This window comes from Taurulus bubalis (genome assembly GCF_910589615.1).
Source record: "Taurulus bubalis genome assembly, chromosome: 2".
NCBI classification, from domain to species: Eukaryota; Metazoa; Chordata; class Actinopteri; order Perciformes; family Cottidae; genus Taurulus; species Taurulus bubalis.
Window position 1 is genome coordinate 32,360,819 of NC_136590.1, and position 13,511 is coordinate 32,374,329.

The 13,511-nt window shown below is 38.3% G+C and overlaps 2 protein-coding genes across 2 annotated transcripts; both read right to left on the bottom strand.

Moving 5' to 3' along the window:
- Positions 1-1,932: 1,932 nt before the first annotated feature.
- pimreg (PICALM interacting mitotic regulator) lies at positions 1,933-4,121 on the bottom strand (the record flags this gene model as incomplete). The annotated part of the gene is made up of 4 exons (XM_079237834.1): positions 1,933-2,092; positions 3,194-3,289; positions 3,388-3,695; positions 3,828-4,121. 4 exons carry the CDS (start codon positions 4,119-4,121, stop codon positions 1,933-1,935), a joined length of 858 nt encoding a protein of 285 aa, XP_079093960.1.
- Positions 4,122-9,079: 4,958 nt separating this feature from the next.
- Positions 9,080-10,616, bottom strand: tmigd1 (transmembrane and immunoglobulin domain containing 1; the record flags this gene model as incomplete). The annotated part of the gene is made up of 5 exons (XM_079237835.1): positions 9,080-9,091; positions 9,191-9,294; positions 9,391-9,678; positions 10,100-10,390; positions 10,553-10,616. 5 exons carry the CDS (start codon positions 10,614-10,616, stop codon positions 9,080-9,082), a joined length of 759 nt encoding a protein of 252 aa, XP_079093961.1.
- Positions 10,617-13,511: the final 2,895 nt, after the last annotated feature.

Sequence of the window (13,511 nt, forward strand, 5' to 3'; positions counted from 1 at the left end):
TATTATTAATAATACAAATGTTGCCCTTATGGTTCACCATCATTTATGTATTATTATTGTTGATGCTTTGGCAACCTTGTTTATTCAACTACATTAAATTGAATAAATTAAAGATACAGCAATAAAACACCTTTTAATTGTGAAGCTATTTCCATACACTGTGGTTAAGGTTAAATCTAAAACAATGCATCATGTTTTATAAACTGTTCAAGTGCGTTCTTTTAAAGAGTGTTATAGTGGAGTAAAAAGCATAGGAAATAAAGTTAAAGTAGGTTAATTGTTAAACAGTTCTTGGTAAAATATACTTAATTATACAATATAAAGCATTATAAGTCAAATATATTTTGATACAAATATGAGCTTACATTACACATGAACAGTTGTTGTTCAGTTAAAAATTATGTTGAGCCAAGATACCTTGCAAACGTATCCACTGAAATTCAAACAATAAGTGAAAAACATGGGAACAGTAATACAACCTTACAAAAACTAGAAAAAGCAAGGAGCTTCAATAATGCCACCATATCACATCATTTCATCCAATTTCTAAATCCTTACTAAAAAAGAAAGTCATCTGGTATGCTGCAATGAACATAAGAGCCAACTTGCTTGGCTCTTTTTTCGTAAAAGATGTTGAATCTTCAACTAATTTACCTTTGACCACTGAATGGGATGTGCAGAGGATCCAATTCTAGCAGTAAAAAACTGCTGTAAATAATAAACTAGAATCAGAGCATCACAGTTGTATGCCTCTGTCAACAAGTCGGGTTGGCTTTTACATCCATGTCTGTCGCAAAGACCTTTAACCTCTAAAATCGAATCAGGTTATCCTTTAGTCGAAGTGGACATCTGTGCCAAATTTGAAGAAATTTCCTTCAGGTGTTCCTGAGCTATCGTGTCCACGAGAATGTACCGAATGTATGGACAGAAACCCCAAAACATAATGGCTGTGACCACAACCGTTGCAGGCAAGGAGGAATAAAAAGACCAAATGTTTGGGTTGTTGAAACCTATAGGTTTTATTGTTACACCTCCGCCACACACACACATTTAGGCACAACATCTCTCTTTATCCCGCTACTGGAGAAAAGGGGCACAAATACAATGAAACGGCAGAGAGGGTAAAAGTGTTTTGCTTCATTTAAGGCTGTTTGTTTGAAAGTTACAACACTAATAGCCTGGTGGATATGGCTTTATAACATCATCATCGTTAACATCAGGTAACGAGTCATTACATCTTCGTCCATTACATTATCAAATGACTTATGTGTATAGTATTAATGCATGAATCATCCACGGGCAGTTAAAAGTGTCAACCCCTGCCTCAAGGAAAAATATAATGAAAAATAAAATTTCCCTCAAATACTACCGCAGCTATTATATAAAAAAAGTCCCCCTTCCTAGAAAAAGATCTTCACATGTTGGCATAATCAAATGACATTATAAAAAAAGTACTAACAAATGTTAGTATCATTATTGCATACATATAAAGTACAGGGAAATACATTTCCCATTTGTCAGTAAATTTAGTGTTAGTTCTGAAATACAATTTTGGTTCTTTTTTTCTAATAACGTTAATTATAGAAACTGGAAAAAAGTTGAGAATACAAAACTATAATATTAGTATCTGGAAAATGTAACACACATTTGGTTGTAGCAGCTATGAGAGGTACATACACAATACATAAATCCCTTTGGTAGCTGCAATGAGGATATTTGACCCACAACCAGCTAACCTGAGACATGCAAACACACAAGAATCACTTGCATGTTGCCAACTACACACAACATGGATAAAAAAGAAAAGACAGACAAGCTACAATGTAACAGTCTCCCAGTATCATACTGACAACACTACAAGTGAAATGTAACTGATACCTCAATAAAGATAACAAAAAGGTCCTGTGTTTTGCATACAGACAGGCATGTAGTTCAGTTGGGCTTGTGAATGGTGTTCACAGCCGTGTGGGCCCAACCCCCCAGTGTGTTGGAGAGGTTTGTGGCTCGACGTGTGAGGTTTGAGCGACTGAGTTTCCCGCTGGGGTCCAACTTTCTCATCACGGCTCCTCCAGAACGTCCGCTTGTACCGTTTCTGCAGCAAGAGAGAGAGAGAGAATTACTGCAGCAGAAGAAGTGTTATTAAAGTGTCCAAAGGCCTCATCCATTTACTTTTCTCCTCAATAGCTGTATCCTAAACAAATACAGTTATAAAAGTGTTTGTTTTGGTTGTTTCTATTAATGTTAAAAAGACTTTGAGTTGCATTTTATTTATGAAAAGGGGGCAGCATTATCCAAAATGAAAGCAATTGTTGACCTGTCAGGGGACAATGTTTCTCAATGTTAAATCTAGTAGATGTTTTGTAGACTTTAAAAGCGGCGCTTTGGTAGTATCATTTTGGTTTATGTTTATGACCTTGAATTTAGATTAAATACATTCAGATTATTACTTGCAGACACCCTGGTAAGTATGATAAAGCATGTCAGCTGATAAGGAGTCAATAAAGCAAAGGGCAGTAAAGGAGTAAGGAAGTGTGATAGACAAGAGCATCCTTTTCTTGAACAAAGCCAGTTAATCATGAGTCACAAAAGAGAGGCCCAGTCCAGAGACTTTCACAATTCAACACATACAGCAAGCAGCCCATGCCTTTCATTGCACAATATTAGTTTCACTTAGAGCATAAGTTTCCACAACTCAGCTGGTTTTAGAAGCATAATGTTTAGATATTTGGATTTACCTTCTTCCCTACTCCACAATTTGGGAATAGCTGAACTGCCTGTTGTAGGAGGAAAAACAAACTTGAGGAAAGGCGTTGGCTACATGTAAAGCAAAGTGATCAGACAACAGTCCATGTGCCTCCGCGTTCTCTTTGGATTGGTCAAGACCGCGATTCAACATTTTGAACGGCAACACAGGAAGTGATGTAAATCTGTACTCGAAGCTCTCTTGAGCATATTTCTGTCATTTCATCTGGCTCTAGTTCTCACAGCCATACTCTCTCGCCCTGCTGTCGCCCCCTCACTCCCCCCTCATCCGAATACCAGAAACACAGTTGCAGTTACAAATCTAGCCTGGAAGAATGTGTGTGGGGGAGGGGAAGGAGATCTGTGAGGGGACTCTTTGGGTGGAGGGTGATCATGCGTTCACCACGCTCCGTGGTCAATACGTGAAATACTTAAAATGAAGATGCTTTACCCGTTGTCTCTGCCAATTAGGCTGTCAAAGGCCTTGGACAGATGTTTGAGCCTCCTGATCCCACTGGACACTGACTCCAGATCGCTGTCAAACGTTCTGTGACAGAAGAAAAGCAAACATGTATCACTAAACGTAAATGCGAGTAGCAGATCAAATCTGAAAAACACAGTCTGAATGAATGTCAGAAGACTTACTTCCTCTGGTTCTGTGTGTTGGGAGAAGCAAAAGGACTTTGTAATGCAGCCATGCGGACCAGCTGCCTCCTGCCTCCTCCTTTTTTCACCCCTCGTACGCCGGACTCAGGAGTCCTTCTTCCTCTGGAGCCAGGGGTACGCCGAGGCGTGGCAGCTCTTCTGGGGGTCCGTCTGGGTGTTGCAGCACGGCCTGGTGTACGTCTTGGGGTGCGAGAAGTTGATGCACCAGGTTCTTCCCCATCACATATCTGACCTGGGGTCGCTACCAAACACTCCTCACGTGAAAACTCTCTTGTCCTCTGCAGCCTCTGATTAAGGGAGAAAAGGACACCAGATGATGAGGAGGGATAAATTAGTACACAATGTGCTTGATTATCATACATTTGTATCATAAACTGAATTAGCAAGGGGTGTACACAGGTTTTGGACTGAGAACCTACCTGATATACTTCAGTAATGGAGTTCCGAGCACTGCGTGTAAGTTTGCGGACTGGGTTGGGCTTTGGCTGCTCCTTCTGGGTTTCCACAGTTGGATTTTCTGGGAGGGAGTTGGTCTGGACAGAACGTAGTGGGAGCCTCTTGCGCAAAGTCATTCGCAGAGAGTTAAGTGAAGATGAAGAGCGAAGCTTGCGGAAACGGTCGGGGGCTTCTGGGGAGCTCTCTGCACCGTCGGACTCATCCAGGACCGTATGCGCCCGCCACACTCCTACTACAGCTTTGCCTAATCCATCCATCACTGAAGATGCCATGTTGACCGAGCTCACCTACAAGAGGGCAGCGGAGGTTAAAAAAAGAACGTGCAGACAATGGCAAACCTTCTGTTACAGCAGATTAGCATTCTGCCACATCTTTGATAATCAAGTAATAATGTATCTGTAAAAATTACTCTGGTGTCAGCTTCTCAAATATCAGGATTTTATGTGATCATATGCTATTTATTACATGCATATAGAATGAATGACTCTACAATTGGTTAGACCGAACACCCTATTTGAATACACATCACTCTTTATGATGGGGCATTTTATGAATTAATCAATTAGCCGAGGATGACAATAATTGTTAGTTGCAGCCATAAATATAAAGACCACAACTTCAATACAGGATGTAATTCAAATCAAATAGGCTGATTCAAATTAATTTATAAAAAACACATGTAACATAACACAGGTATTATAATTATTAGAAGTGAATTAAAAAGTAAAGAAGGAACAAGTTTAACTCTTTACAATCTTGAGATAATAATAAAAGAGTGAGTAAGTGGTGTTGTAAGAAAGTAACTGTTACTGCACAATTATCTGCTTATATCTGAGAATGTGATGAAGGACAGGAAGTGACCCGTAACAACCCGCAGTTAACCGTGTTAGTGAAAGTTTAATGGCTATTGTTTAATACAGATTTGTAGCTTTGCAGACTGCCCTGATTTATTTTATTTTCTAGTGTCCACGACACAAGTTCTTCCAAAACACAGCCAGAGGAGCAAATAACAGCGAATTATCACTTCTTCGTCAAATCCTCGGGAACGACAATTAAGTTACAAAATGATACTCTTAAAAATTAAACTACTTCAAGTGAATATCATTCACAAACAACAAGAGCGGGGCTGTGATCGCAAACGCACCGTTGGATATAGCTTATCGGAAGTAAACGCGTTGGTTGACGTTATTAAGCTACATCAGTTGAGCTTGACTAATGTTAAATAACGTTGGTTAAATAACAAGTATCTAACCGACCACCTTTCCGCTGGCTTACCTCAAAGTACCAGTTGTAAGAATCGTCTGCTTCAGCTGCTGCTGCTGTTGTTTCTTTCTTCCACGGTTTGAATTTGGCGGTGGACCGCAGACCGCCTGCAGACACGCAGAACCACGCCCTTCACGCAGAGCCCCCAGTATGACGTAAGACGTTACATGGGCGGTGGGGTTACGTCATGACGTGTAGGCTGGTTATCATATCATATATCATCATATGGTTATTAAGTGTGGCTTCAGCTACAGGGGTCATAGACCCCTATAGCAAAGCGCACTTCATGTTCTCCTGCGGGCTTAATAATAATCATCATAGTCCCACAACAACTTTGGCGCGTATCTCCTTCCACAGCGTTGCCAGCACATGCGTAAAAAATACATCAAAACGTGCGGCCTGATCGGGAATCGTGTGCTATGACTTTTCTAAGAGATTCGACCGGCCATTTTCCCGAAAAGTGCGAAAAACGGCGAGAAATTGTCCCATTCACTTGACTGGGGTTTCAGACTGAAGAGAGCAAAAAAACATACATCTTTGTGCCCACAGTGACTCGCCATAATTTATCGTAGAGATATGATTTAAAGTTTAAAACGTTGACAAAAGTCTGGAGTGTATTTGCCCAATTGGGCATTTTTTGATAGCTAGCACAGTTTTCATGTAATTATTGTTCAAGTGTAGGAAAATGTGGGAACCATTTCAGAGTTTACAATGGGTGTGTATGGGGCAGGTTTGAGTTGTGATGTCATTCCTAGAGCACTAGTAGCTGTGTCCTAACGAACCTTTTTGTATTTGTATTTTGCCATTCACTCCACAATATTGACTTTTGAGGCATAATTTATATATGAAAACGTTGGAAATATTGTGCTTGTGGTACACATGCGTCGTGGAATCCAACAAATGTATACTGTTTTGTCAGCAAGCCTGAAAGCTCCATCAACCTCCATGTTAAATCGGACCACAATTTTCTCTCATGACGGAAACGTGAGCACTTTACAAACTGAATTTACGCTCTCATTTATAAATCCTTACAAATATTTAAGTAGACGGAAACATTCTCAGAAGTCTTGTGCTTCTCATGATTTCGTTATTTTCGTGATGGGATTCACGGTTGTCTGTCAAATACAATAGTTTGAAAGGTTGTTTTCTCATTAAATCCACAGTCCAGTCTCCTGCTCTGTGACAGTGTCACACCTGTTTTAAGTTAGCCAATCAAGGCAGTCACCATGGCAACCAGTGACACGCGGGCACAAACACAGACGCAGGAGGAACACGTGTAATCACGTGATATGTTGCATCAAAGTGCTGTCCCATTCATATTTACACCATCAAGCCCTCTCAGCTAATGTTGGCATATATATATATATCCAATCCACACATATGTGCATGCGCGAACGGCTGCGCGCGTGCACGTGGTAATACTGTCGCGTGCACTCAGACTCTTGACTTTTGATCATATTCATGCAAAAAATTAATAATATATTTATTTATTTGTTTTAAAGTCAAGGAGTTATTGATTCTTTAGAGATCAAGGACAATAGGGGCTGGTATTCATATGTAATCACGTGACATGTCACGTGAGCAAAGTGCTGTCCTATTCATATTTACACCATCAAGCCCTCATAGCTAATGTTGGCATATATATGTACCTCAATAACACATCTCACTATCGGTAATGTATATATATTGCGACGTCTTACGGCAGTAGTAGCCACACTTTCAAAATTTCTTGTGAAATTTTCTAGTTATCAGATACGGCTCTGGTTATCAAAAAACGATATGCTTGAAAGATATGAAGGAAAAAAAAGAGATGTAAATAAAGATGAATAAAAAATTTTTTTTGTCTCACATCTTTGAAGGCCACTTTTTATATCCATCCATGGCCACAAAGAAAACCAATATATGCCAGTTCAAGACTGAGATGGTGAGACATTTAAAGCACTGTAAGGACAAACACATCTGAAAGCCATTAGGACTATGATGATCATCTACAATTTCTTGACCAGTTTTAGTTTCTATACATCCTTGTAAAATGAAGACTCTCTTTGATTGCAGATTCATTGCATACATTTCTGTAATAAAACACCATGTCACAACTTTTCTGAAATATCTCTCCAATGTCCAATTTTTAGTTCGGCCTACAGTTCTTTCAGATACAATCTAATGTAATCTGTAATCTAATCCAATACAACAGTTCAGCAATAAAGCAGATTTTTGTGAACTTGATAATATTCTGTTTTGTTACCAAAACATACCAGGTGGTCAACTAAGTAAGTTTTTAGGCAAGTTTGTGTTGTTGTTGGAGGCTTTTGCATTATTGTTAAAATAGTTTCTAATATTTTGTCCACCTTATTTACATCCATAAGGAAGACATCTTCCTGACCGATGCTCATTTGTTATTTGTCATACACTGTGATGCTTGTCTTTTTCTCATGTTACTATTTCATTGTTTCTTAATTTGCACACTTAAAATGTCTTAATCAGGGATAGGCCATGTTTAAAGTGAAGAGACCAGCAGGTGTCGCTACAGACCAGCATGTGAAAAACACACGCAAGCGCCATTGCTAAGAGGTCTTTGTCAACCGATTTTGTTTTAGTCAGTGGTATTTTAATAAAGGCATTATCAAGCCTAAAATATATGTATATACGTCAATAAATTAGCAAAGAAAACCAAAGCGTTGTGCAACATTAACATTATCAATTGTGCATGTAATTAGCAGACAAGAACTAGGAGAATTTCCGAGCAGCAATCAATTTGACCGTACATTATTAATAATTACAGATTTTTGGACATGACTAACTGTATCGCCTGACACCAGGAAAGGACCACATAAGTAAATTCTTAACTATTCAAAGCTGCAAGCATAACCAAGTAACATCTTTCCCAAGAAATACCTTCAGTTAAACTTGTGTTCATAATGTATTTTTGATAACTGAGCACTCCATGTTCGTTATTGCACCGTTTTATGTGAACTTGTTAAGTATTTTTTTATTGGTAGAACACAACAATCTAGACCTTGACCCTCGTGGCCGTCCTGTCCTTTTGTCTCACGAAGAGTAAATGTATAACATGATTTTAACGAGCCTTAATTGCATTATGAGTCAGAAGTTAAAGTTCAGTCCGAATGTGGAATCTAGAGATCAAGGTGACGAGGAAACAAAAGCATTTTATTGCAAAGATATTAACAAGAAACAGGAAGAAATGCATCACACTATGAAAAGTGACATGCTTAAGGATGACCTCAAGGTCATATTGAAAACTTCACAGATTGTCCTGCTGTAATCTAAAGATCATACAATTGATAGCATGCTACATTTTGGAAGATTTTAAATAAAATGATGGGAAAAATACTTTGGCCTATTTGGTTATTGCAAAGATGTAGATAAGAAGACTCTTATGTCTGTACAGTAACGCCGGTTAGCTCAGTTTAGCACAAAAACAAATTCTGGATATAACTACCTGCCTTTGTCCAAAGACAAAATCAAGATACCGGCACCTCTAAAGCTCACTATTAACTTTAAGTTTGATCTTAACCTGATCAAAGCCTTGAATATTGTGGTTTTCCACCAGGATAGCGCTATCAGTTTTCCTTTGAGTCAAGTCTTTGTGTTAACATGCTGGCTGTGCCATAGCCTCACATTTAACAGACAAATACTGTAAGGGAGTGCAATTGGTTTTCAAATGCTCAGCATGCAAGCAAATGAATCAAGAAATTCTCAAAAAGACAAACAAAATCCTTTAAAATAAGGTAAAATATGATAAAATTGGTTTGTGTGTAATCACAGTCTCCTGGACGCTAAAGTGAAGTAGAGAAGAATAGTGCCAACTCTTCCAATGAAAGCAGTCAAAGCTAGTTCCAAAAGGTTTCCAGATGCCGCCATACGCTAATTTGCATTGTTGACATCATCATTGTTTGTTTCCTGCTCACTGGTACTGTCAGCTGGCCACAACCTACTTGCAGCACTGTCAAAAGAGAAATAAAGCATTAGGAGGTTCACTTTGTAGCGAGTCAGGGTCAGTTTTGTGCTGTATAGTACAGTGTGTGTGTGTTTTGTGTGTTACCTTTGTAATTTTGTCCCACCGTGAAAAAACAGCAAGAAGCACAGTAAGGCACACCACCACTAGCCCTGCTACCATGGGCATCAGTGGAAACTTAAATGTTGTTTCTACAGATGAAGAGGAGGACGATGATCAACACGCTTTTGTCATCACTCACTGATTCATAATTTTATGTGCTGATTACACTAATTGTATGAACTGACCTGTCACTGTGACACTGAATTGCTTGCTGTGTTTCCCATAGATGAGAGACGTTGATGTGCACTGATATGTGCCTTCATGCAAGCTTTTCTCCACGCCGTTGGCGGTCAGCTGGCTCGTAAAGCCATCATTGGTCAATGAGAAACCACCTGCTAATAGATCCACTACACTTCCATTTAGCGTCCAAGACACAGATGAGACAGGAGGATTGGCCCAGATATCACACCGCAGGACGAGCTCTGCCTCTTCTTCTACTGCAACTTCCTCTGACCCAGAGAGCTGTGGATGATCTGAAAAGCAATGCCACCTCATGTTAATCTTCTAGCTAGTTTTGGCAACGCAAACAGCTTGCTACTACGGATGGCAGTGCTAGTCTGTCGGTGGGCCACTACTTTGGTCAAGACAGAAACATCTCAACAACTAGTCTATTGTGATTTTGTTGTGCAGACATCAATGGGGCCCAGAAGACGTATTCTAAAAAAGGTCTCGTCTTAACTGAGATAGACACGGTAAACATTATATATTTTCACCATCAGCATGTTAGCTGATGTTAGCACTAAGATCAAAGCACCTATTCAGACAGCCATACCGGAGGCCCCTTGAGGCTTTACTTCAGCTGTGCTAACATCAGTATGCTCGCAAGTAAATAACCTAAACGCTTAATGTGAGTTATTAGTTGCATAATTCCAACATTTAAGTGAAGGGACTCACATGTGACATTCAGGATGACCGAGGCCGTAACTGTGGCGTTTTTGCTCAGATGGCAGGTGAAAGTAGCCCCATTGTCGTCATGGATGACTGGTGTAACACACACACTGCTGAGACCCTTCTTATTTCCTTCTGTCAGACTGACGACAGCACCATTCCTCAGCCAGACCAACTCTTCATCAACCTGAGTTTCATGGCTGCCGTCGGGTCGACAAATCAGAGACACGGTCTCCTCCAGCTCTGTCTGTATAACACCCTCACTGTTGACTTTTGGGAAAGACTGGATCTTGACACCTTAGGAAAAGAATAGAGGGAGAAAGTCTAATGGATGGCTGAGTGAAGCAGTGAAGGCTTAGATTGCTTGATGGGGGGGGAGGGGGGGGGGGGGGGGGGGGATATTTTGCAGTTAGTCGGTTCAATTCTTGGTGACCAGACTTTTAAACCAGACAGACTTACCGAATGTCTGGGTTGCACAGACCAGGAGCAAATGGAAAAGAAGTGGTCTGAACATCAGCTTCATTTTGACTCTTTCTTGGATAAACCTGAAGGAGAAAAAGATCATCGGAAAGAGCATTCATACAGAGTATATTTTAAATTCTAATTTAATCAATTTAAATAATATAGACGTGTAGCAGTTAGAGACTCTAAAAATGTTGTCAACAATAATTGAATCTATCAAGTTTTGCTTAATTTCTCTTTGCCTTCTGTTTTTTATAAAGAACTATGAATTGTTGTTGAAAGGTGCTTCACAAATCAACTTTCCTTGCCTGATATTCTCAGTTGTATTTCTCCACCTTGTTAGGCTACCAACATCTGTGACACAAACGCACTCGACACATTAACTATTAGTATTTTTACCCTCGTAAAAAAATACACTTCTCTTTCAGTCAATCTAAGTTTCTTTGCAGGCCAAACCTATTAGGCTAAAACAAAGTGTGGAACAAGCTGAAAATATTTGATCAAAGAATTTAAATCTTGAGTACTAATATTGAGATGACAATGAATTGTCAGAAAAAGGCTGTGTGCAAGACATTGTTTTAAAACACAAACTGCCATCGCCTATATTCTTCTCATAGAGCTGATATAATTTGTGATTTAAAATATATTACATCCAAGTGAGATCTTTAGGTTACTTTATTTGTAACCGTAGATAGACTTGGTTTGCAATAGAAAGCGAGGCCTCCATCTTGAAACGCATTACAATCAACAAAGTGAACACTACAAACATTATGATACAAGTACACAAAGCTACAGATCAGTGCACTGTTATAATTATGTGTTCACCTGAAAGATGGCTGCTGGAACAAAGTAGTTTTTATAACAGGTTGTTCTACACCGTGGTACTAAATATCTCCGTCTAGAAGGGAGAAGCTGAAATTTCTTTGTTTCTTGAATTATCTTGAATGTTAGTTTATGATTCTGAGAACAAAATATAGAAAAGCCTTCTTGTTAGATCTGCTGTAAAATCATCCCATTGGATAAGATTATTATGTAAATACAGTCAATTATTCCTAAAAAGGACAGTTTATTATTTTAAGCTAACAGCAGAGTAATATGTGATTACAGTTTGCTTAAAAACTAATGAGTTACTGTTTCTTCCAGAAACACAGCAGTTGCCTTTATACCCAATAAACAATACTTGTGAAATAAACTAAATAAAATGTAGCTAATATTTATAATAGCTCGCACATGAAAGATGCACTTACCCAACAATGATAATTTCTTATTTCTTGTCTTTGTTGTCCTTATGAGGTTCCCTGTGTGTGTGAACATGAGAATGTGAAGGACTGCTCATATCTTAAGTGGCTCTTATATACTTCACATGCTCAAGTGGACACTTTTATAACTTCCTTCACTTTTCTCTATGACTCTGTCATCATTCTTCTTTCCTGTTCCCTTTGAATCCACCCACCCCTGATTTTTACTTTTTTATTGTTTCCATACTTATAATGTGCAAACACAAGGACACTGTTTTATTGGCTGTAGTCGTTACAGTGGCACTAAAACTTCTAGGGTGTGGATCTCACGATGAAATTACACATTTTACAGGCTCTTTTCATATTTGCTTTTAGTAGTTAAAGCCCTTAAGACATTAACAATGCTATGTTCTAATTTATTTGACAGTTGTAGACTTTTACATTTGTTGATGGAGCAAGTCACTGTCCTTAAATCTTCTATGTATTGTTTTATTGTATTTTTTTTTCATTGCATTTTAATGGCAACATCCCATTATCTATATTTCCTTATGTCCTAAAGAGAACAGTGTTCAAGTTATTTCTACCTGGATGTGACAATGCAGTGTGGGGGATTATTTCCTTGTGCTCTGCATACTGTGATGACAGAGACCAATGTAATGTGTCTATTATTGATATATTCATGTCTTAAAAAGCATCTTTACAAATATCCAGCATACAAGAGCTTTAACATTTGTTTAAACAGCAGCAACCATGTCCGTCTCTTCTGATCCTCTGATTCAAGTTACCAGTTTACAGTATTTACAAAAACATAGTTTATAATACAACTTGATTAATTATATAGATTGTTACTCAGATCCTTTCTTAATTAAAATAAATATAAATACCATGGTGCTAAAGTACAAGTAAAAGTTTTGAATTCTTACGTAAATTAATAATCTCAAAGATTTCAGTCACTATTACTGAATGAGGAAACACAATGTTGATTGAGCCAATGGACCTCTGATGGAAGCTCTTGGATTTGCAGTATTAAGCTTACTAAGGGTTTGTAGCTACGTGCATGGAAAATCAAGTCAAGATTGTAACTTTAAGTAACTACATATCATCAGCAAACTATAAAGTACCACATGTAAAATTACACATGTCAATTGGCTCTATTTTTTTTTAATCACTAACAAATACATGTGAGAGCATTTAATGGAGCCAATTTGAGATACTTTGTGTATACTGGGTAGATAAGTACACTAATGAATGATAGGCCTATCAGATATGCATAATGTATGGTTTCCTTATGTAAAAAGTAACTATAAATCTCAAATAACTAGTTAAGAGTACAATATTTTCACCTGGAATGTAATGCAGCTGAAGTTTAAAGTAACATAGAATGGAAAGACACAAGCAAAGTAACAATTGTGCATTCCACAGCACATTAAGTAGTTGAAATTAGCATGATCAATTAACAATAAAATGCTGCTTTTCAAGTTGCAATAGCAGTAGTTGAAATTAGCATGATCAATTAACAATAAAATGCTGCTTTTCAAGTTGCAATAGCATTAGTAATAGATATTAAGACAATATATCACCACGAGGGGTCACTGTTTTGCCTAATCAGTACTTTTCATTCTGATACTTGAAGTGCATTCTGCTGACAATAGAACCATACTTCATTCAATATTTTAAGAAGTGTAAAGGATATGAGATCAAAGAGTGAATATTGGACT